Source organism: Astatotilapia calliptera, chromosome 1 (assembly GCF_900246225.1).
Source record: "Astatotilapia calliptera chromosome 1, fAstCal1.2, whole genome shotgun sequence".
Taxonomy (NCBI): domain Eukaryota; kingdom Metazoa; phylum Chordata; class Actinopteri; order Cichliformes; family Cichlidae; genus Astatotilapia; species Astatotilapia calliptera.
Genome location: NC_039302.1, coordinates 40658302 through 40683364, shown reverse-complemented (window position 1 = coordinate 40683364; position 25063 = coordinate 40658302). Strand labels below are relative to the sequence as shown.

The following is a 25063-nucleotide window of genomic DNA, read 5'->3' as shown; positions in this document are numbered from 1 at the left end:
GGGGGGGGGGGGGGGGGGGATACTGACCGACATAGGCTGATGGCAGTGACACTCGAGGGTCAACATTAACACTCTTGAGAAAAGCTTAAGGACAGTGCAGACAAATGTGGATGAGGGCTGAGGGACAGGGTAGGGGAACAGGAGACAAGAGCATCCGCGTAACTATGAACGTGTGAACTGTAGCAGTAAAGACTCTCCTGCCTTAATAATCCTGGCTGTCTGTAAACAGATTCAACACTTGGTGACCTTCTGGCATAATCAAATCCAGGGCTGCGTGACAATGCTTTAATTATCCGCATCCCTCTCCAGCGCTCACTTTTTGTGTCCCTGCCACCCTGGGTGTGCCATATGGTGCAGAGCCGAGGAGCCCGGAGAGACGCCGCAGAAGTCCAACCCTCCACGAGCTCAGATTTAATCAATGACTATGGCTGGCACTCATTCTGGCCTGCAGGAATCCACTGTGCATCGCCACACACCTTTCAGATGCTTTTCATACCCTGACTGCTGTTGTTAAGTGTAGGCATCTGGCAGTCATCCTCATTTGAAGACGAGATGCTGTGGTTGAGGGAGTGTTAGAAAACTGAAGTGGCTCAGAAGGACAGACATGTTGTCTGTCCCAGTTCAGAGCCTCAGGGATGCGGTTTAATATAGATGTGGCATTTATAGGGTTTGATGACTGAAAGCAGGACTGTTTTCCAGCTACATCTACCAGCAGTAATAAATACCTGTTCCAAGCAGCCACGCTCAAAAGCGAGTCAACGTTATTGTGGTACACTGCATGTCATGGCTATTTCTGGAAAATCCTTTAAAATGGGACTGATGGTGTCAGAGAATAATAAATTAATACATAATCTCTGTAAACAGATACCTGCCTATCAGAGTCCGTAGGCAAGGGACAGTTTTTCTGGCTTCAGCTTGTAGTAGGTTGTACTTGCATCTGAGTTAAGAATCAGAATTACTGGCTATCATCTGAAAATTTATTTATTGATTTTTTTGACGTATTTTAAGTATTCATAAATGATGTCTGGCAAATAGGCACAGGAAGTTTTATCTGTTGGGTGTTACGCCCCAAATCTACGTCACCTGATTAGCTGACAGGTTTCTAGATTGTCAAATTATCAGTCTGCTCTAGACTCTCAAATATTGCAGATTTCAGTTTCTGGGTCCAGGGCCAGCTAGATGTTTTGATGAAACATTAACGATGTATGCAAAGCTAATGTGCACCACTGACATGGTTTATACTTCTACCTGTTTTGCCAGAGAACCACTCAAAAAATGTAAAGATGGAAGTTTGTATATTACGATGTGTTCAAGATGTGACTTTTGTAATGTCAAAGAAGAATGTAGTCCACAACTATTTGGGAAATATCAGTGATGGAAATCATGCTGACACCAGGACGTGAGGTCAACATGTTGTAAATTCATTTGGATTTCACACAAATCAGGACATCCAAAAGCTATTGCTAAGTTTTTAGCACAATATGGACAATATCAGTGACAGAAACAAAAAAACGCTACTCACAAAAACTCTGGTACTGAAATGAAAACTGACCCCATTTCATCATAACATTGTAATATGACACTGAACTACCTCCTGATTCAGTAACACAAAACACAGTAAAGTGGATGCATTCCTTTTGGTTACCAAAGTAATGGATGTTTAGTTTCCTGTAGGCGACCAAGCATTAAAGAGCCCGTGTTTGAGCAAATGTAGACAGACGGAGCCCCTCAGCATCCGTCTGGCTGTTTGTCTCTGGTTTCGGGTTTGAGACATTTAAAAAGGTTTCAAGACGTTTCGTGAAAGGATGGAATTGAACACAGAGACACAAACACAACACAGCGACTGTGGTGAGAGCAACTCGGGCCTCTGTCTCCTCCTGAGTCACGCACGCACACTCAGTCGCTGTTTGTCGACAGAGGTACAGCATAAAAGCACAGCCGCGACACCCCAGTCTGTCCAGTGTGTGTTTGCAAATTTTCTTTTTTTGTGCACACACTGGCATGCACATGTGCATGCGAGAGTCTGTCCGTCTGTCTGAGGGGAAGGGTCGTCAGATGGTTGAGAGGATGTGGCAGTCCCATAGTGAAAGGAGAAGAAGAGGATGGCACGTGGAGGAGGAGGAGGGAGGGCTTTAGTTGTTCTGAAGGCAGTCGAGATCCACCGAGCAGCAAACACTTCCATTCTGAACAGAAAGGCATGACAAGATAGGAAAGAAGAGAGAGCATTAAATAAGGTGAAATGTAATATACAGTTCCACACTGTGCATGGTAAAGCTAATAACTCACTTCACAGCCTAAATCACTTTTATCCACCTGACTTACAGAAGGATTTGGGGTGGTTAACCTCATGTCTCTAGTGTCATTACAGTGGTACCTAGTTATACAGTGTCAGCATTATCCCATATACATTTGAGATATCAGACTGATATCATGAGATTTATGCTTTCACTCTAGTGCATAGGGATTATGAATTTGTGGTGGTAAGCAGTGGCACATCTGAGAAACTGAAGCACAATATATCTTTCCCAAAAGAAGTTTCCAGTTCCGCTCGATAGTCAGCAGCTCTCACTGTCATACGGACTGTGATCTGGAGTGAACAGTCGCTATGAAAAGGTTAATATCTCAAAAATATGTATCAAGGGTAACGGGCCCTCTGTATTTATGGCCGTGAAGAACACAAGGTCCTGTCTGGTCAGACGTAAAAACTGTCTCCAACAGTGGCACATTGTCTCAGATTGTGTCCCGGAGCTGCAGAGTGACACTAGGTTGGTGATTCAAGAAAGCACAGGCACGATGTGGCCACGTCCAAAAATCACATCAACGCAAAGACTGCTGCAAATATGTATCTAGTCTACTGATTCAGTTTATGTAACAACTATGGAAAAGTACAATGTAGATTTAGGTCTATGTATTTGATGTGCTCATTTTGCTCTTTTATGTATTCTGACTGCAAAGAAAACAAGCAAAACCAAAAAAGCTAAAGTGAGGGGGCAGCAGCCTATCTTCACCTAATGAGTGGATCTGACACGTTCCTGCCACAGTCATCTGCATGTTCACTTCTTTTAAGGTAAAAATGCTCCTTACATCATCTCTGACAGTCATTTTTCTTTTATGCATTCATCTTAGAACACATATAAATAGACACTGTGTGCCCTCTAGCACACATTAGCTAAATTGATTATGCCACATTTTCAGTCTCAAAGATTTTCTGCTAACAGCCAGTAATGGCTGTCATTACTGATAAAATTGTGATCTTTTGGAACATCTGACATTTTTACATCTAAAACCCACAAGTCTTATCCCATTTGCAGACCCTGGAAGAATATCAAACAGAGGTTTGGGGAAAGTGTTTTCAAGTTAGCGATCTCCTGTATACTTTAGCCTAGCATGTTTGCCATTATGGCGGCTCTGCTACGATCCCACTGGTTTATGTTGTGTCCAGCTGGCATACGTTTGTGCCTTGCAGAGCCGCCCCTAACCCTGCCAATCAGAACAACCCCTCTGGTTAGTTACTTTTTTACTCATTGTAATGGCTTTTTATTACAACACAGAGAGCTGACTGTTGGTCTTGGAGTTGGAAATTGGTTCATTTCTGTGTTTTCTCTCAGTCAGATGTGAAAACAATGATTTATGTCAGATCTTTTCCTAGACAGCAACACCGTGCTTGGGCTTCTTGCCTGATGTACACTGTTTTTGTGGAACTCTGCCATAGAAAGTTAGCAGTCCCCATCAACCCTCAATAGCCTTAATAATAGCAATGTTGACAGGTTGAAATAAATTAAAATAGTCTCTTTACAAACCGGCAATTTGAAGCTCAAAAATAGTTTAAAAATCTACACAATTAGTTTGTTCATGCTGCATTGACCTACCTTGCACTTGCAAGTGGTGCAGGGTGATTTGGGCATATGCCATGTGTCTCCGCTGAGGCGGGCGATGCCTGCGGGGTCCTTGCATGTCTGCCGAATGTCATACGACAGGTTGTCAGCCAGGCAGGGGTCTGTGACGCAGCGTGGGCAACATTCGCCCTCTGCCACTGCCGTGTACTCGCACATCAACGTGGGGCAAACTAGAGGCCAGCAGTCGACCTCCCCTTCCTGCAGAGACACAGGCAGTGATGAAAAAAAGCACCAGAATTGCTATAGCGTGTGTGAATTTTCTTTTCTTTTCTTTTTTTAGTGTGTGTTTGTGTGTGAGACAGAGAGAGAATTCAGTTACAGATCTCACGCTGGTCTGTTGCCACATCTCTAATTAGAGAGGTGGTAATTTTCTCAGCCCTCATACACACACAGTTAACCAGCAGATCAGGGAGTGGTATGAATTAAAGCCCTGCTCTGAGCTTCATGTTGGAGAGGAGGGTTTTGTCTTTTTGATGTGATCTGTGTCTTCCAACAAAGATCTTGCCTGCTTTTATTTAAAATGGACAATAGCTTCTGTGTGAATGTGTGTGTGTGTGTGTGTGTGTGTGTGTGTACAAACCATGCAGCGGCACTGCTGGCAGCCGTACAGCCAAGATGCTCCGCTGCGGTAAAGTGTGCGTCCGCTCTGATCCAGACACTGGCTGCTGGGCCTGTTGTCACATCCAGGACAGCAGAACAGATCCTCTTCTGGGTCTCCACAGTCACAAGGTCTCCGCCTGCAGTACGTCTGCCCATCCTAAACAACAAACGTCACACACATCGGGGTGCAAACTGGCTTAAATAATGTACGTAGCTTATCATCTCTGTATATTCTGGGTAGTAAAATACAATACCCAATACACAATAAAGGTGTCCCTCAGTAAAATAAAGGGCTTCAAACTCACTGTGATTTATATAAAAATGAAATAATGGGTCTATAAACATGAAATATTACTGTGAACAAACACAGTTTGAGCACTTTCCTGAGGCAGATTTTTACTTTTGTGTAAATGATCCGTCATTGTCTTTGACAAATGGGAACACCCTGAAGTCGCCGTACCAAGGCACAGCCTTACAAACAATGCATTTTCTGACTTTCTCCTTTTCATATGTCTCCCACTCTCTCTCATCAATTTGCAAAACAATAACATAAATGGCCTGCATTTGTATAGCGCTTTTCTAGTCCATAGGACCCCAAAGCGCTTCACACTACATTCAGTCATTCACCCATTCACACACACATTCACACACTGGCGATAGCAAGCTACATTGTAGCCACAGCTGCCCTGGGGCGCACTGACAGAGGCGAGGCTGCTGGACACAGGCGCCACCGGGCCCTCTGACCAAATATGAACACCAAGCAGGCTTTTAAAGCACGTTGTTTATTTTTTCTAAATTAAAATTTAATATCTGATTTATATAAATATGTCTGGCCTAAAATTAGTAACTTATTAAGCACTTTTGACAACAAGTCTTGCTGACAGTCAACCAAACTGGGTGGGGGGCATTCTCTACTGAGAGCAGGTCTGGACCATGGATGATATAAAGCAGGTTTGAAAAGTGAGGATAATGCAAAAGTGCCTTGAACCTGTATTCTCTCTAAAGGACACCGGATGGTAAAGCTGCAGTTGTAAAGACTTCTATGGGAAAGTCTATGGAAAAATTGCTACAGTATCTGTCTTGATCTCTGTAAAGAATTTCCTGCTAGCTTCATGGCTCAGTCACTTGTTTCGGGTTCTATTTAATAAAGAATGACTTCTTTTTTATAGATCATGGTGAAACTCTGTTAAAAAATTAGGACTTGTCAGTCACAAGTCATTAGCTAATGGGTTTCACAGTCAGACAAGCTCCAGTTTGTTGAAACCAGAATGGTGATGGTGAAAATGCTAATCTTGAGGCTTGAGTTCGAGACTTTAGAAATCAGTGGTTGATGTCTTGTTAGATAAGCTCACCTATTATACCGTCCATGGTCTACATCTGCATCTCTTTAACTTATCTTATTACCCATCGCAGCAAAGCCTCGCAAGAGCATGGTGCTTCCACCACCATCATCATCATGTTTGGTTGAAGGGATGCTATTGATTGGATGTTGATCAGTGTCTGGATTGCTCCATTCCAGGTGTTGGGAATTGTCGCCACACTGTCCTTCTTTAACATTCTCCCGCATTCACAAAGGAACTCTGGCTCTCAGTCAAAGTCACCAGTGGGTTCTTGGTTGCCTGGTGGGCCATTTATATGGATACACCGTAATAAAATGGGAATGGTTGGTGATATTAAAGTCCTGTTTGTGGCACATTAGTATATGTGAGGGGGCAAACTCCTCAAGATGGGTGGTGACCATAGTGGCCATTTAGAAGTCGGCCATCTTGGATACAACTTTTGTTTGTTCAATAGGAAGAGGGCCATGTGACACATCAAACTTATTGGTAATGTCACAAGAAAAACAATATACTAATGTGCCACAAACAGGACTTTAATATCACCAACCATTCCCATTTTATTACAGTGTATCCATATAAATGGCCCACCCTGTAGGTGGACAGGTCTAGAAAGTCTGTTGGTGGCTGTCGAAAATATTCAGTCCTTCATCATCTCAGTAGATGATTCACTCGACATATGGCTTGGTTCATACTGACTTAAACTGACAAAAACTTTGTAACTTCACTGACAGGGATTTACATTTCCTATTTATGTCCAGTTATTTCAGTTAGACACAGATGTGTTCTAGTCAAGATATAAAAGCATCTCAAGTGTCATCGATAGAAGTGGGACGCACCAGAGCTCAATAGTGTGTGTCATAACAAAGAGCCTGAAGAACAAAGAGCATAACAAAGAGCCTTTTTAACACTTTGATTAATAATTGAAAACATCTATAATAAAAATCCTCTGGTGATGTTTGTCTTTCTTTTTCTTAAACTAAGTTTTTTTAATCTAATATAAGCATCAAGAGAACACTAAATGGCTAAAAGACACTAAAGATGTAGAAACATACCTATGGGTGATTTCATTTTCTTGTAACAAATTTTACATTTTCCCATTTTAAAAAAGCAATTTAATAGCACTCTAAATGAGACTAGAAGGGGTTGGGCGGCAAAGTGAAATGCAGAAGAATCCGACTGATCTGCCTTTCCAGCCGCTGTGTCATTGGCTCCCTGTCTGTACCTGGAGAAAACTTTATGGTCCATTTTACTCAGCACAGCCAGCACTGTCTGGCCCCAGGACGGCAGTGTAATGGAGATGTAAAAATGTTACATAAAAAGGCTGTTAGAAAATGTATGAGGGCCATAAAGTCATTCTGCATACCATTAAAAGGGCAATACAGAGCCAATGTTTTATCGATGCATATTGTCCTGCTACAGTAACTTGTGAGTCCCGGGGTGCCGGTACTGATGGCCTTGGTCTTTACAGTTACAACCCTGGACTTGCTGGGGAAATTACTGCCAATTGTATCGCGCTGGCAGAAAATATGAATGCAGGCTGCTCTTTTTAGTACAAGGAATACGACCACGTCTGAATGCCAATGACATGCATTTGTGCCAATCAAAACAACTTTACTGCTTTTTTCAATAATAACTGTTTGATAAATTTGATGACTGCAGACAGCAGTCTTTCTTTTAAGGGGGTATGATATGTACAACATAGTCGTACAGAATATTGTTTGAATTTTCTCAAATTAATTCACTTAGGGAGCTTGTTGATCTTTGTAGAACTTTTATAGAACTCTAAAATGTTATTTATTTTTTTACTTAGCTTGATTTTCTGTTTCATTTTTTCATTTTGGTTTTTCAATCTGGATGACGCTGAATAAAGAAGATCTTTGTTTTTAAGTCTCACTTTCATTTCACATGGCAGTGTGTTTGCACAAATGTATTCCTCGCTGCCATCTTTGGCTGTCGCTCAGGCGGAAGAGCAGGTCATCTACTGATTAGAAGGTTGGTGGTTCGATTCCTGGCTTCCCCTAGGCTGCATGCCAAATACAGGGAGTGCAGAATTATTAGGCAAGTTGTATTTTTGAGGAATAATTTTATTATTGAACAACAACCATGTGAACCCAAAAAACTCATTAATATCAAAGCTGAATGTTTTTGGAAGTAGCTTTTAGTTTGTTTTTAGTTTTAGCTATTTTAGGGGGATATCTGTGTGTGCAGGTGACTATTACTGTGCATAATTATTAGGCAACTTAACAAAAAACAAATATATACCCATTTCAATTATTTATTTTTACCAGTGAAACCAATATAACATCTCCACATTCACAAATATACATTTCTGACATTCAAAAACAAAACAAAAACAAATCAGCGACCAATATAGCCACCTTTCTTTGCAAGGACACTCAAAAGCCTGCCATCCATGGATTCTGTCAGTGTTTTGATCTGTTCACCATCAACATTGCGTGCAGCAGCAACCACAGCCTCCCAGACACTGTTCAGAGAGGTGTACTGTTTTCCCTCCTTGTAAATCTCACATTTGATGATGGACCACAGGTTCTTAATGGGGTTCAGATCAGGTGAACCAGGTGGCCATGTCATTAGTTTTTCTTCTTTTATACCCTTTCTTGCCAGCCACGCTGTGGAGTACTTGGACGCGTGTGATGGAGCATTGTCCTGCATGAAAATCATGTTTTTCTTGAAGGATGCAGACTTCTTCCTGTACCACTGCTTGAAGGTGTCTTCCAGAAACTGGCAGTAGGACTGGGAGTTGAGCTTGACTCCATCCTCGACCCGAAAAGGCCCCACAAGCTCATCTTTGATGATACCAGCCCAAACCAGTACTCCACCTCCACTTTGCTGGCGTCTGAGTCGGACTGGAGCTCTCTGCCCTTTACCAATCCAGCCACGGGCCCATCCATCTGGCCCATCAAGACTCACTCTCATTTCATCAGTCCATAAAACCTTAGAAAAACCAGTCTTGAGATATTTCTTGGCCCAGTCTTGACGTTTCAGCTTGTGTGTCTTGTTCAGTGGTGGTCGTCTTTCAGCCTTTCTTACCTTGGCCATGTCTCTGAGTATTGCACACCTTGTGCTTTTGGGCACTCCAGTGATGTTGCAGCTCTGAAATATGGCCAGACTGGTGGCAAGTGGCATCTTGGCAGCTGCACGCTTGACTTTTCTCAGTTCATGGGCAGTTATTTTGCGCCTTGGTTTTTCCACACGCTTCTTGCGACCCTGTTGACTATTTTGAATGAAACGCTTGATTGTTCGATGATCACGCTTCAGAAGTTTTGCAATTTTGAGACTGCTGCATCCCTCTGCAAGATATCTCACTATTTTTGACTTTTCTGAGCCTGTCAAGTCCTTCTTTTGACCTATTTTGCCAAAGGAAAGGACGTTGCCTAATAATTATGCACACCTGATATAGGGTGTTGATGTCATTAGACCACACCCCTTCTCATTACAGAGATGCACATCACCTAATATGCTTAATTGGTAGTAGGCTTTCGAGCCTATACAGCTTGGAGTAAGACAACATGCATGAAGAGGATGATGTGGACAAAATACTCATTTGCCTAATAATTCTGCACTCCCTGTATTCTTGGGCAAGATACTAACCTTAAATTGCTCTCCGATGCATCCATCGGAGTATGAATGTGGGTGCGAATGTTAGTTAGAAAGCACTAACAAAATGTGCTTGCGTGAATGCGTGTGAATGCACAAGTTGTGTAAAGCGCTTTGAGTGCGCAGAAGAGTAGAAAAGCACTATAAAAGAACCAGTCCATTTACCATCTTTCTAATTTGTGGCTTTTTCAGTCTGTTATTTCTGATATGTTCATCTTTAATTTCCCTCTCTTTTCCCTCTCTTTTCACCGACTACACTAACTTTGTGGCTCCCCTACAGTCACAAGCGATTCTCATTGCTGGTCCCAAGACACCAGATCACTGCTTGCTTACATTCAGTGAGCATCCCATATCAAACTTCCCTTCAACACCCCTTCAACAGCTGGAATAAAAACCAATGTACCTGTGGCGTTGAATTCTTTCACATTTGCAGCTGCTGATTGCACAATTGCAAGCATTTGGTTTTGGTTTGGTTTTCTGGCTCTGAATGTAAGATTTGTTAATTTGATGGTTTATCACAGTTAATCGCTACCAGACAAAGAGACTTCAAAATGATCACCAGAGTGATTCTATTTCAGAAACATAAACAGGTAAAAACAGAGGCTTCAGTCCTGACAGTTCATCACTGCTTTTGCTACTTGTTCAGGTTCTGGCCGCTGGGCTGGGGTTGGCATGCACTCAACTATAAAATCACTCGGGGTCCTTGGCTAGCTTTCTGTTAGCATGCTGTCTGTGCAGATACTTGCAAAGACCTGCAGTTGTGTTAGCATTAATCAGGTAGTTCTCTTTTAAACATTCGTTAGCTGTCTCGCCATTCCAAGCCAGCTATACCAAGCTTCCCTAACATGGCAGACTGCTGCCCAGCTGCCCAGAATTCCACCCCTGCGGTAGGAAAATCTCAGGTTCAGATACACATGACGCTTGTGTGATGTGCAACACGCCTAAGCGGCTGTTTCCAAACCGGGTTCATGCGAACACTGCACTCGCTTTACCCTGAAAAGCCTTTGTCAAAGGCTAGCCCACCAGGCTAGCCTGTCGAAGAAGAACTCAATGCTGTCTCCAGTCGTTGCACCAATGGAGCACATTGAGTCGGCCACGCAAGGCACCAGGACATTGTCCACCAGCAGGAGGACAATGCCGAGGTCAGCTGCGAAAGCTATGTTGTCCTTTTCCCCCAAGGCTAACAATGAGCCACACCGTGAATTCTCTGAGGGAGCATCAGAACATCTCATTTCGGACAAGGATGATAACATTTTCTTTGGCCCCTCTGGTTGGAATTCTGCAACACAAGGGGCCGATTGTGAGAACCTTGGCACACAGTCCCGTGGCATGGAGCTAAATAGCTCCATGCCGCGGGACTTTTACAACGTTAAATAACGTTGTAAAACTGGAAGCTGAAAAGCTGGCAATCCCATGGCCCACTCCACCATTTTCTTCCTCCAAACACGAACTGAAATCAGTTGATTGCAACAGAAGGAAAAAAAAACATATTTGCCTGATGTTTAATTTTCTTTCTATCCCCTACGTGTGCACATAACTGAAGAACCCTTGCAATGCAAATTATAATGTGATTACAGTAACGTAATCCCTTGTAATGCATTAATCCCAACACTGGCTGCATTATCTCAAACATTTAACTAATTTCCAACTTGACGCTAGTTTGAAACGTAATGAAACATCATAACTTATAAGTACCAGAGAAAGTTTACCCAAAGTTTTTAACAGGGCAGAAATTTGATATCCTAGTGGCAAACTTTAAAATACATAAGCCGATAAAGCATCGTTGAAACAACTGCTCTTAGCTGGTATTTCGGGCCAAATAACTCTCTGTCTGATTTAGATTAATCTCACACTCCGATGCTATCTTCAAAAAGAAACACCTGATCAATATCCCACTTTCCTGCTGCAACAGTGCACCATCTCATTCTGGCTCCCGAGCACATAAAAGAGTCATTAAGATGCCAAAAATATTTGTCACACTGTAATGCAGGCTAATCATAAACAGATGGGAGAAGAGCGTGGGATTTTTTTGTATGAACGATCAGAAATGTTTCATACTTTGTGTTTGTGTCATAACTTGGCATACATTAGCCAAATTAATCTACACACTTACAGTGGGGCAAAAAAGTATTTAGTCAGCCACCGATTGTGCAAGTTCCCCCACTTAAAATGATGACAGAGGTCAGTAATTTGCACCAGAGGTACACTTCAACTGTGAGAGACAGAATGTGAAAAAAAAATCCATGAATTCACATGGTAGGATTTGTAAAGAATTTATTCGTAAATCAGGGTGGAAAATAAGTATTTGGTCACCTCAAACAAGGAAAATCTCTGGCTCTCACAGACCTGTAACGTCTTCTGTAAGAAGCTTTTCTGTCCCCCACTTGTTACCTGTATGAATGGCACCTGTTTGAACTCATCATCTGTATAAAAGACACCTGTCCACAGCCTCAAACAGTCAGACTCCAAACGCCGCCATGGCCAAGACCAAAGAGCTTTCGAAGGACACCAGGAAAAGTATTGTAGACCTGCACCAGACTGGGAAGAGTGAATCTACAATAGGCAAGCAGCTTGGTGTGAAAAAATCAACTGTGGGAGCAATCATCAGAAAATGGAAGACATACAAGACCACTGATAATCTCCCTCGATATGGGGCTCCACGCAAGATCTCATCCCGTGGGGTCAAAATGATCATGAGAACGGTGAGCAAAGATCCCAGAACCACACGGGGGGACCTGGTGAATGACCTGCAGAGAGCTGGGACCAAAGTAACAAAGGTAACCATCAGTAACACACTACAACGGCAGGGAATCAAATCCCGCAGTGCCAGACGTGTTCCGCTGCTGAAGCCAGTGCATGTCCAGGCCCGTCTGAAGTTTGCCAGAGAGCACATGGATGATACAGCAGAGGATTGGGAGAATGTCATGTGGTCAGATGAAACCAAAGTAGAACTTTTTGGTATAAACTCAACTCGTCGTGTTTGGAGGAAGAAGAATACTGAGTTGCATCCCAAGAACACCATACCTACTGTGAAGCATGGGGGTGGAAACATCATGCTATGGGGCTGTTTTCCTGCCAAGGGGACAGGATGACTGATCCGTGTTAAGGACAGAATGAATGGGGCCATGTATCGTGAGATTTTGAGCCAAAACCTCCTTCCATCAGTGAGAACTTTGAAGATGAAACAAGGCTGGGTCTTCCAACATGACAATGATCCAAAACACACCGCCCGGGCAACAAAGGAGTGGCTCCGTAAGAAGCATTTGAAAGTCCTGGAGTGGCCTAGCCAGTCTCCAGACCTCAACCCCATAGAAAATCTGTGGCGGGAGTTGAAAGTCCGTGTTGCTCGGCGACAGCCCCAAAACATCACTGCTCTCGAGAAGATCTGCATGGAGGAATGGGCCAAAATACCAGCTACTGTGTGTGCAAACCTGGTAAAGACCTATAGTAAACGTTTGACCTCTGTTATTGCCAACAAAGGTTATGTTACAAAGTATTGAGTTGTATTTTTGTTATTGACCAAATACTTATTTTCCACCCTGATTTACGAATAAATTCTTTACAAATCCTACCATGTGGATTCATGGATTTTTTTTTCACATTCTGTCTCTCACAGTTGAAGTGTACCTCTGGTGCAAATTACTGACCTCAGTCATCATTTTAGGTGGGGGAACTTGCACAATCGGTGGCTGACTAAATACTTTTTTGCCCCACTGTAATTGCTATGTGTGCTAAATACTACTACTAAAAGGTTTTTTAGATGTGTAGAAGGCACAATGTGTGGATGTTAAAGAGAATTTTTAAGTCTTATTTTTATAGTTTTGCCCATCCTTCTTATCAGTTGTTATAACACTGTAGCCACTAAGTTTATTGCTGATATCTCCACCTTTACAGCTTTGCTAATCTTTGTCGAAATCCTCTAAACAACTCCATTGGAATCATATCAAACTGCCGGTAACAATGTAGCTTTGTTCCCAGATCTCAGCTTTTACTTAAGTATATTGTTGTTTTGTTACAAATAAAGGTTCTTTCAGACAGTGAATGATTACTGCTGGAATCAGCAGGATGCAACTTTGGCACAGGAACTCCTGGCTACTTCCTGTCCTACGAGCCTATAAAACACAGACTGCTGCTGTCAAACTACTGCTCTGCATGCTGTTAAACAGAGCAGGTTATAGTGTGGAATAGAGGAATTAAGCATAGAGATATAATTAATATATGCCTTGCCTACTGTTGTAAAATAATGAACCTTGTTTATAGATCCAGATGAGTAACAGTAACAGACTTGATCCTGATATTGCAAGCCTCTGTTATTGATCTGTCTGGCCTCTGCTGGCAAAGTTTTTATCATTCATTGAACCTCAGATACAGTAAAATTTCTCCGGGAGGTCAGAGACAAGATTATGGATCTCCAGCTGCATTGTTGTAAAGAGTGAGAGAGAGAAGCTGAAAAAGTTTAGCTGTGAGGAGCACAGTTGTGGTAGAAATATCCATAGTAAAAACAATGGAAGCACAGGAAACTGTGCGATAGGATCAGGCCAGCAAAAATTGCAAAACTAATTCACTGAAATTAAGAAAGAGGTTAAACTAATGGAAGAGGAGATTTTTCTGCGTTCCCTACTAACCCAACTCCACTTTCAGCGTTTACTGTTCGAGTTCACTGAACAGACAGTGCACATGTTACTCATGTTGTGACTGTATTTTCAGTATTGTATTGCTTCCAGGTTTATAAAGCCAGCTGCATTTCCAGTGCTCCTGTATTTTCTGGAATATCAAATGTATTTTATAGAATTACAATTTATTAAATTGATGAAATTTCATGGAAAATGACTGTCATGTCAATGATTTGATAAGTATCTGATGATAAGTGTAATTTTGTATTATTCGATTAGTAATTGTGGAATTCCACAATTACTAATTGTGGGACCAATAATATTTACATTATACATGTTTTCCTTAGGCAGTATTACTGAAAGGCACAGCATACATTTTCACTGGCATGCAGATGATACCCAGCTTTATCTATCCATGAATCCAGATGACACACACCAATTAGCTAAACAGAAGGAATGTCTTATATACATAAAAACATAAAAAATTAGAAACATCCTGTCTCAGAGTGATGCTGAAAACTAGTTCATGCATTTATCACATCTAGGCTGAACTGCTGTAATTCATTATTATTATTATTATTATTATTATTATTATTATTGTTGTTGTTGTTGTTGTCTTTAAAGTGTCCTATAAAGCATTCAGTTCCAAATTGCAGCAGTGAGAGTACTGACACGGACTAGAAAGAGAGAGCATATTTCTTCCATATTAGCCTCTCTTCATCAGCTACCTATTAATTACATCACCACGGACTGCCATTTGGCTTTTTCTACCTTTAAAACCCGGAGAGCAGCCAAATGGCTTTTAGCTAAGCTTTAGCTTCAGGCAAGTGGAAGCTAAATTGGCTAGTCATTCATATGTATATTAGGTTGTTAGCTGGGAATTCTGGAGGGAGGGGAGTGGGGGTGTGTGGATGAGGGGGTGGGGGAGCTGCTAAAAGCGGTGAGCTTCCTTTTGTGTTTCATCTTGATGCATTCTCAATCATCCAGGGAAATAAATCTCCAAAAGTCACCAACTTGGAGTGTTTCAGTTTGCCATCTTAGGGAGAAATCAACACACATGGGTGTATGTCCTTTGTTGCTGAGATTTATTGATAAAAACAGTACAAAAAATCAACCATTTGTACACATTTTTACAAATAATTATAAAAAGTGAGTGAGTACATTTCAACATTTTCAGCAATCACTCACAATCCTGGCACTGCCATGGTATCTGTAGTCTGCATTTACCACATGTGTATCTGTTGCAGTGAACACATCGCACAGTGGCATGATTGTTCTTGCAATTGTGTTTGACCTGACACGTGGCTCTTTTTCCAGGGCTCGGTGTGGAGGGTTGTGTCAAAGGCAACTGTTCTTTTCTTGCCTTCTTCGCAGCTACATGAGAGTGAGCTAACTCCCTTGCAAGCTCCACCAGGAAGTCCACCCGTCTTTCCTTCGTCCCGGAGCATGCTTGATACAGCACATGTGCATTCAGTGCTGCCATGTCAATCATGTTATAAAACACGGCAACTGGCCAGCGCCGTGTTCCTCTGCGGACAGTGTACTCCCGAACCATCTGGTCCATCACATCCACGCCACACTTTGTTTTGTTGTAAAGGGTGACAGTGTTTGGCTTCCTTTTGGTAGTGTTATCAGTCTGAACCACGCCGTGCATGCTGCTAAGAATATAGACTGTCTTCTTCCGTTTGGCCGCATACGCCGTCAGCGTGGCAGCAGAGGTTGAAAACACCTAAGAAATAAGATAAATTGTTATTTCCATAGCACTTTTACACACAATGAAACACATAAACATAGAACCACAAAAGACCTGCAACATACCTGAGTGGTGAATTCATTGCGATCTGTCTGTCTAGTGGATTGAGGAATTTCCCTGCGAATCTTGTTGACTGTGCCGAGGATGGTGGTTTTCCGTCTAAGAAGTTTTTGCGCAAGTGAAAGCGATGTGAAAAAATTGTCCGTGGTAACATTTCTGCCCTTGTCTAGGAATGGTTCCATCAGCCTCATTACTACATTTTCAGAAAGTCTCTCCCCAGTGGGACGACTGGGGTCCTTGCCAAGATATGGGAAGACATTGCAAATGTACTTGGATTTTAGGTCCCCACAAACTGGAAATTGCAGCGAACTTATCAGTCTTTGCTCGATCACTGCGGGTGGACTTGTCATCAAAGCGTAGGTGTTGCATGATTTCTTGGAAGCGGTTTCGTGCCATAGTTCCAATTATCTGTGGGTTTCCCAGGTTTGCTGACCAGCAGTCATTTAGAGATGGAACCCTGGTAACCCCCCGCAAGATGACAATTGCAATAAATGCCATTAGTTCAGGGAGGTCCATGAACCAATGAACATGCTCCGTTTGCTGTGCATGTTGAACAGTCCATTCTTGAATGCTACGAAGCATTGGTAGTGGACAATTGATCAGGAAGCCAAGCCAAGGTAAATGCAGACTACAGATACCATGGCAGTGCCAGGATTGTGAGTGATTGCTGAAAATGTTGAAATGTACTCACTCACTTTTTATAATTATTTGTAAAAATGTGTACAAATGGTTGATTTTTTGTACTGTTTTTATCAATAAATCTCAGCAACAAAGGACATACACCCATGTGTGTTGATTTCTCCCTAAGATGGCAAACTGAAACACTCCAAGTTGGTGACTTTTGGAGATTTATTTCCCTGGATGATTGAGAATGCATCAAGATGAAACACAAAAGGAAGCTCACCGCTTTTAGCAGCTCCCCCACCCCCTCATCCACACACCCCCACTCCCCTCCCTCCAGAATTCCCAGGTAACAACCCAATTTACATATGAATGACTAGCCAATTTAGCTTCCACTTGCCTGAAGCTAAAGCTTAGCTAAAAGCCTACCAGCCATTTGGCTGGTGGCGGGTTTTAAAGGTAGAAAGGTAGAAGCCTGGGACTGCCAGTGTTAAATCAAGAATCAAATTTAAAATCAATCTAGTCTGGGAGTCATTTCTCTATTATTATAGGGTTTTTACCTTCCAATATAAAGCTCCTTGAGGTGTAAGGATTTGGCACTGTATAAATAAAAATTGAACTGCATTGAGTTGAATGTCAAACTATTGACTGGTGCTCACATGGTTTTATTTAATTTTTTTACTGTCCTTGGATGACCAAAAAGCTATGATCCACCCATAATACACCTGGTCATAATAAAAACTCATTCATGGGAGGTCAGAGACAAGATTATGGATCACTTTCAGGTCCTGGTTGAAGTTAAAAAAAAAATTCCACTGTTAACAACAGTATTGCTTATTGCAATAAATGTGTATGCACGTGATCATGTTCTATACCTTGCAGGAGCATACAGCACAGCGATCAAAGCTGGGTTTCCAATCTTCTCCATTGCGTCTCATTCCTTCTTCCTGTGGGCAGTCACCACTGCAGCCTGGACCAGATGTGCACACACAGTCATAGCCTCCTGGGAGGTTCACACACACACTGTCATTCCAGCAGGTGTGTGTCTGCAAACTGCACTCGTCAATGTCTGGAAAACAGAGAGTAATCCATAGTAAATAAATGCCGGTCTTTTGTTTAAAGTTAGTTCTGTAAATGTAATTGTGTGACTAACAGTAAGGGTCAATAAAAGATCAATGGAAGAGAAAGAAACTGAGATCATTAAGTCATAAAACCAGTTAGGGACGGGGTGTGTTTGACTGAATTTACCAACTTCAGACGTTTTTGTTCGTGTTTCACTTTGCAAGGATGGACCTCATCACACCACAGATCTAAATATGACAATGTTTGTGAGAAGGCGCAACAGTTTGGATAATGAAACCAGTGAAGTTCCCAATACACAAATGCCACCACCTCATTCATTTATTATATTTATTTCTCTGAAAGTGCAATTAAAGGCAGTTCTCTGTCTGAACTCTCAACAGTAATGATAATGAGGTAAACTTGATCTAAAATCACAGGGATTATCTTGTTGATAAATCTGATTTCAAAGTATGCTAGTATTTACAGGTCTTCCATTCTTATTCAGTGAATATCCAAGTTTTTTCCCCCCCTCACACATTAATCTTTATATTTCTGATTCTCTTTATTTTAGACTATCACACTCCTCTCGTGGGATGGTGTAATATTCCTTTTTCTTTGACTTTTCTAACAGGACTATCTGCATACAAAAACAATATTATTTTGCTCTCTAATTATTTTTAAGATATATGACAAAGGGCATATTTTGCTTCTAATCAAAATGCACTGTGCAAACTCTACTACTTTGCTTGTCTAAATTATAAATTTGCAGCCTTTCTTCGTGCCTGACACCTGTTAGTAGAAGCACGAGTACAAATTAATTATAATGAATGGATTATGTTCAAGATTAACCTTCCCCCCCCCCCCCCCCGAAGAATAATCGTGTTCTTTTATCCGGTCCTTGATACCAAATGAAGCACATGTATTACAACACAAAATGCACTATTTTGCACATCTACACATGGGAATGTTTACCGTGTGGGGGATATGGTGTACATGCCACGCTCGATTTTTTTCCCCCGCACATTATTGTGGATTCTGGAAAATATCTAATGTGACATTTATGATGTTTACAAATCTTTATTTTAACTCCCAAGTGCAGTCACTCCGTCAAATTACAGCATTTAGTTATTTTAGTGGCAGCAACTGAATTGACAAGTTGCTGGCATCAGGCAGATTATACTTTGCATACATACTGGAATCATAGCTTTAGCCACTTCGTTTATATTCTCTTAGCCGATTTGGCCGAATCATCAAAGGATCTGCTCAGTCAGCTTCTTTCCCACTTTTACCCACTAGAGATCAAACAAACTAATCATAACAGAGAGAGCGGATGGCATTTTTCTCTGCTTTTCTTTATCAGCATGGCACAGGAAGGAAGGTGCCAAATGTCTGTCCATAACTATTACCAAGCCCTATAATTTAACTCACTTTATCCCCACTAAATGTGAAGTAATCGGAGAAAAAAGGAAAAAAACAATTTTCTTTTAACAGCAGTTTGTTTTTTTCCTCTTCCCTGCTAGCGCCTGCTGCCTGAAGTCATCAATCACATTCATTCGGTACTGGCCGCATGCTAGCAGTGTTACATGAACAAATTGCAAAAGCAGAAAAAAAAACTACGTTATAAATAGTTAAATTCCTGATTTACTATATACTGAAGCATTGTACTCCCACTGGGAGGAAAATAGTCAACAGGTCAATTTACATTCGACTCAGGGTGAGTGATGACCGTCAGCACGGTTAAGAAGACTGATTTCCACATCACCATGTTTCCTTGCTGATTCTTACTGTTCACATTTCCATCAGATGATTTTTGGACATGCCAGACTGAGCTCTGCATGATAACACTGCCTCAGCTTTGTTTTTTAATTTGTATACAGTACTGTGAAAAGTACTTGCCCCTTTGCTAATCTTATTTTTTTTTATTGTTTTGTTATCTTTTGTCACCTGTGTAGGTTTCAGATCATTAAACGTATTGTAATATTAGACAAAGATAACACAGCTAAACACAAAAAACAGTTTTTAAATGATTATTTTATTTTTTGAGAGAAAAAAGCTATCCAAACACACCAGGGCCCGTATCCCTAAAGATTCTGAGAATCCTCTCAGAGAGCTCTTTACTTAACCTAAAAATTCCTTGCCAGGAGTTTTAGCTTAGAAGTGATTCCAGAACATTTTCAGTGAACTCTGAGCAAGGAATGGATGGAAAATCCTATCTTAGTGAGGAGGTGTGGTTGACCCCATTGCTAGGTATGAGTCATCATTTCAAAAGCCGTGATTGGTTGATCCTACAAGTTTGATGGAAATGAGCTTTTGGTGATAATGAGCAAAGGATGTACCCTCAAATCAATAAACATATTATATACTCTAATCTTATGCTGACTGTAATTGTAAATAATATTTCACATTCAAGAAAATATCTGGAAAATGAATAGTAAGCTGTAGGGGTTATAGCCATTAGAATCTAAAATATGTGAAAACTTAAACTCATTACACCCTGTTCAAATAATGATTCGTGTCTTATTTGCTCATATTAATATCCTAGCTGGCATATTTTGTACTTTCACTCCCATATGGACCCCGTTGAAAACAAGATGGCCTATCTCAAGAGGCTGTCCTTAATGAAGTAGAAATCACAACGTTACAAGTCCAGTGTGGTCTTAACGAGGGTAACACGGCTCAGCTTTTAGCAATGTCTGTGATTGCAGACCCAAGTCATCACTGCTGCATTGTTGCATTTTCCCGGTTGCCAAATACCTCGGGGTTGTGATTACTTTCGTCTCCGGTGTAATAGCGTTGTGGCGTCGAGTTGGTGAAGTAATTGCATCTCTAAGGAGATCCACCACAAACATGATTCCTGCACGATCCAATCTGTAGCATCTCAATAATTCCCTGTCATCCAGTGTTTGCAGGACATCTCTCCTGCCTCTTCTGTTGGCCATTTTGTGCAGCTGCTTAGGGGAACTCCTAAGCCACTAAAAGTTCTCTTCCCTGCTCTTAGCAGATCTCGCCTTAGGAGCCCTTTTAAGCGCTAGGAATCTTGAGGAATAGCTTTTATATTAACTGGGATTGTCATGTCACTTTTAGGGGAAATTCTAAGAAAACGTCATGACTCTGAGAATTTTCTTAGAATTTGGCCGCTAGGAGCCACTTTTTGCACAAAGATTCTTTAGGGATACGGGCCCTGGAACCTATCTGAAAAAAAAAAAAGCCACAAGAAAGAGACTGGGCAAAAACGGCACCCCTGGGAGAGTAAAAACCACTGCTGACCAAAAAGAGCACAAAAGCTTGTCTCCTATTTGCTAAAAAAAAAAAAAAAAAAAAAAAAAAAAAAAAAAAAAACACACCTTGATTCCCAAATACTAGTTCCAAATAAAGGTTTTTGGAACTTTTTGTAAAGTTTGGCTCCTGTAACATCTGGCATAAACTAACAACTAACACATCTTTAGAGTGGGGTACTCCGGCCTCAAATCCAATTGATGCATCAGTGGTGTTATCATACACAACATCCAACATTTCCCTATGTGACAGCTGTGGCTCAGAAGGTAGAGCAGGTTGTCTACCAATTGGAAGGGCAGCGATTTGAACTTCAGTGTCCTTGAGTGAGATCCCAAACCCCAAATTGTGCCTGAGTGTGATAATCAGAAAATACTTAAAGGCATAGACCAAAGTACTGTATGAATGCGGCTTGTAGTAAAAAAGTGGTTTAAATGCTCAACTACAGTAGAACAAACATTTCTATAAGTACCAGTCCACTTAATGTACAAATTCTTACATCTTACTTGCTTTACTTTAACTATTTTCTGGTCTATAAAACCATTTTTTTTGTTCTGTCTCAATAGTAACCATCTGACTATGACTTTTCCTCACAAAAAGAAAGGTGGTTTCTATTCCATATCCAGAACTGTGTGCTTGAGATGACCATCATAGCAATATTTGCCCCCACTGACATCACAAGAGTAGAAAAAACTGTGTAAAACTAAGCATTTAGAAAATCTCAAGTTTTTCTTTTGCTTCATAGGAATTACATGTACAGAAAATGTAAGAAAGAAAATGTCGCCAGGTGAATATTTCACGTGGCTCACTAGAGCCATGTCTTAATGAGGCCTTTAACTATTCCCATTTCCCCCAAATCAATAACAGACATGGTTCAAAAAAGAAGGCATGTGCACAGTTTTAGACATGTCTTTAATAACAAGAATGGGGAGTTTTTAAAGCATAGATATCAAGAAGCTGACTGCAGTAAAGATCCCTTTATTGAGCTATAGCTTTGTGCATACTCTCAAAAGTACAGTTAGATGGTAAAGTGTCTCTCTCTCTCCTTGCCTACAAATGGTCCTAGGCCAGGTTCTGCCAGAGGTTTCTTCCTGTTAAAAGGGAGTTTTTCCTTCCCACTGTTTGCAAGGGCTTGCTCATAGGGGATTTTCTGATTGTTGGGGTTTTTCTGTATTATTGTAAGGTTTTTACTTTACAGTATAATGCACCTTGAGGCAACTGTTGCTGTAATTTGGCATTGTATAAATAAAATTACATTGAATTGAATTGAAAAGGTGTTTGTAGTGAGTGCCAGAGTGCATCTTAAATAACACAGCTGATCAGGGGCAGCTGTAAAGTTTGTACTGCTTTATGAATTGTGAGTGAAAAACACAGCCAAACAAATGTAAGGCGATTTATTGCTACCTCAATCAGTGCTTACAAGCTAATATTAACTTGCTATAAGAGTGTAATGTTATCAAAGGACACACTAAAGCAACAAAAACACATGACTTGTACCTTTGGAGTGTTACACTGACATTTTTAGCACCTCTGGCACACAAGTTGCTCAGACTGTTAACACCATGCAACATATATTTATGTTACTGCTGGTGGAAAATGATGAGTGGTACCCAGCGGGCAGACCTGCTTTGTGTGGATACATGAATCTTGGCCAGTGCCTGTTGCCAAATCATCCCCAACAATGGTGACACTGCTTAATGTATAGCGCTCTAATTGGTTGCAGTTAGAGCTGGGCGATATGAGATTTTTTCATATCACGATATGTTTTTTTCATTTCAGGCGATAACGATATCTATCACGATATAAGCCAAATAACTATATTTGTAAGATTTAAATGTGCTGTTGCTCACAAGTAAAATGTGAAATAATCAGCAGCTTGTTTTTATTTAAATATTTATTTCCCATAATAAGTTCAACAGGGTAGATGTACTTAAGGAACATGAGACTTTTTCAGATAAATAAAGGCAAATATTGCAAACTACACAAAAGACAGCCGCTAAAGCGTTTAAGTTTCAAAATAGAACAAACGAAACAGACTAAATTGTCAATTCCACTTAGAAACAAAGTATTAATTCTAAAAATAAATCTTAGTTTGTTTTACAGAAGAACAGACAAAACTGACTAACTTTTGTCAATATCAAATAAACTGAGAACTAAAAGGAAATTCTCAATCTCTCCTTGTTGTATAGCTGAGCTTTTCAAACAGTTTTAACAGTTACTTTAGTCTGACAAAAGCCGAATGACGAATTAGCGCTTCCAGTCAGAGACTGAGGCTATGTCCACACGTACACGGGTATTTTTGAAAACGGAGATTTACCGTTTTCGTTTTAAAAAAATAATCCCGTTCACACGTAAAGGCAGAAATGAAGGAAAACGCTGCTATGAACATGCCAAAGCAGCAGGTGGCGCTAGATTCCTAACCGTGCAGAAATATTGGCCAATCAGAAGTCTAGAAGCCTCGGTGGGAAAAAGTAAACAAAGCTGGGGCATAGAAGCAGAACCGAGTCGTATGTGTGGACCGACAGTAACTGTGTGTATATGTAAGCATTTAAACACTGCAGAGAGTAGAATTAACAGTAACAATATTGTAGAAATTCATTTCACCGAAACAATAACGTGGCGCACAGTGTGACGCATGCACCAGTTTATTGTATTTCCAGACTTGCTTTCGGCACAATTTACAGTGCACGCTACTCTGTTTTTTGTCAGACTTGAAATAGCCAAAATACCTTCACACTACGGAACTTCTATGGCTCTTCCGTTCGACAATCTCTCCGGCATTGGAACCATCATCTGTTTTCTCTTCGGTCACGCTCGGTTGATTTTTCTAGTCGGCACACTCATTTCCTCCATTACCCGCTGGCTGCTTCCCAAACAAACACACGTGCGGCTTGGCACTTGTGCTGTACGTAACAAGTCACGCGACGTGAAGCTGCGGCTGTGATTGGTTCGGCTCTGCGCTACTTAATTTGGATCGGCCGACCTTTTTTTTTTTTTTTTGTTTTTTTTTTTTAAGAGGACAAGAGCAGCGAGGTCTATCGCGATAGCTTAATTTCTCTATCGAGTAAAAGTTATATCGCGATAGATATCGTTATCGTTCTATCGCCCAGCTCTAGTTGCAGTATCAAGTTTGCACGATACAGAGAGATAGAGATCAGGAAGCGGCGCAGTCGGGAATTTATTGTGCCAGCAACAGACTATTTGCATACGCTAAATGAAATCCCCATCAGCCAGTCAGACACACTGTACCTCTGCTGGTGGAGGATTAACGCTCTTCATGCTACATTCGCCACATTCAGCCACAAGCTGCCGCTCACACATGAAGCCTGCTCTCACATGTGGCCTACGAAAGACGACTAAATACAAAAAGCCCTTTAGAGTAACCATCTGAGCACAGCCAATCACATGTAGAACTTACACTCGCAGTTAAATGTGCTGTTACACATGAAAGCACTAATCCTGTGTATGTACATGATAACACACATTTACAACAAGCGTACAAATTACTAAATCCCACTGACAGATGCTGGTAATTATAGAGCATCTGAAAGCTTGGGTATTTTAGTATTTACACTATTTTTCTTTGGTATGTCTCCAGGCAGTCCATATGGAAAAGGTCACATACACCACAGAGAGAGGGAAAATGATGCAGAAACCCTGTCTTGCAGGGAGACAGTGCGAGTTTATGCGGTATTATCCTCATCTTTATTCACAATCTGTTTATTAAAGCCACCTGTCTCCCCCTAAAGCATTAGGCGTAATGAACGACTGTCAAAACGCAGCCCATGCAGCTTTCAGTCACAGCCTCACCACAGCAGAGTTGCGTGGCACAATGCAACAGTATACAGTGTTTTGCCTGGGGCATGCGACGTGGTGTAGCCAAGCCAACACACAGAACTAAGAATGCAGTGAAATCTATCGTGAGAAAACACAATATGACACAGAGAGGAAGGCAGACTATGCGGATGTGTTTGAAGCGCCTGTGTGACAGCTGATTAATGGCCCTCTCACGCCCAAACTGAGGCAGAGTGCACTTAGTGGCTTCACAAATAAAACACTCTTGTAGATCCATGTGTCACACAGCAGGATGCCCTCAGAGCAGCTGAGTCATTTGCTCTACGTTCAAAAACAGAAATTAATGCCAACGTTACAACAAAACACTTATTTATAAAAAAAAAAAAAAAGTGACACGTCCTTTTCATACAAGCCATTTTCACAGGGCACACA

The 25063-nt window shown here is 41.2% G+C and overlaps 1 protein-coding gene across 1 annotated transcript in view; it reads right to left on the bottom strand.

Moving 5' to 3' along the window:
• Window positions 1-1400: 1400 nt before the first annotated feature.
• The window catches only part of LOC113027985 (protein kinase C-binding protein NELL1), a 309284-nt gene continuing 285621 nt past the window's right edge, over window positions 1401-25063 (bottom strand). The window contains exons 17-20 of the mRNA XM_026177879.1: window positions 17377-17570; window positions 4477-4653; window positions 3870-4094; window positions 1401-2183 (exon numbers count right to left, since the gene is read on the bottom strand). Of these exons, the coding sequence (XP_026033664.1) occupies window positions 2133-2183; window positions 3870-4094; window positions 4477-4653; window positions 17377-17570 (647 nt within the window). The 3' untranslated portion in view covers window positions 1401-2132. The remainder of the gene's footprint in view (window positions 2184-3869; window positions 4095-4476; window positions 4654-17376; window positions 17571-25063) is intronic.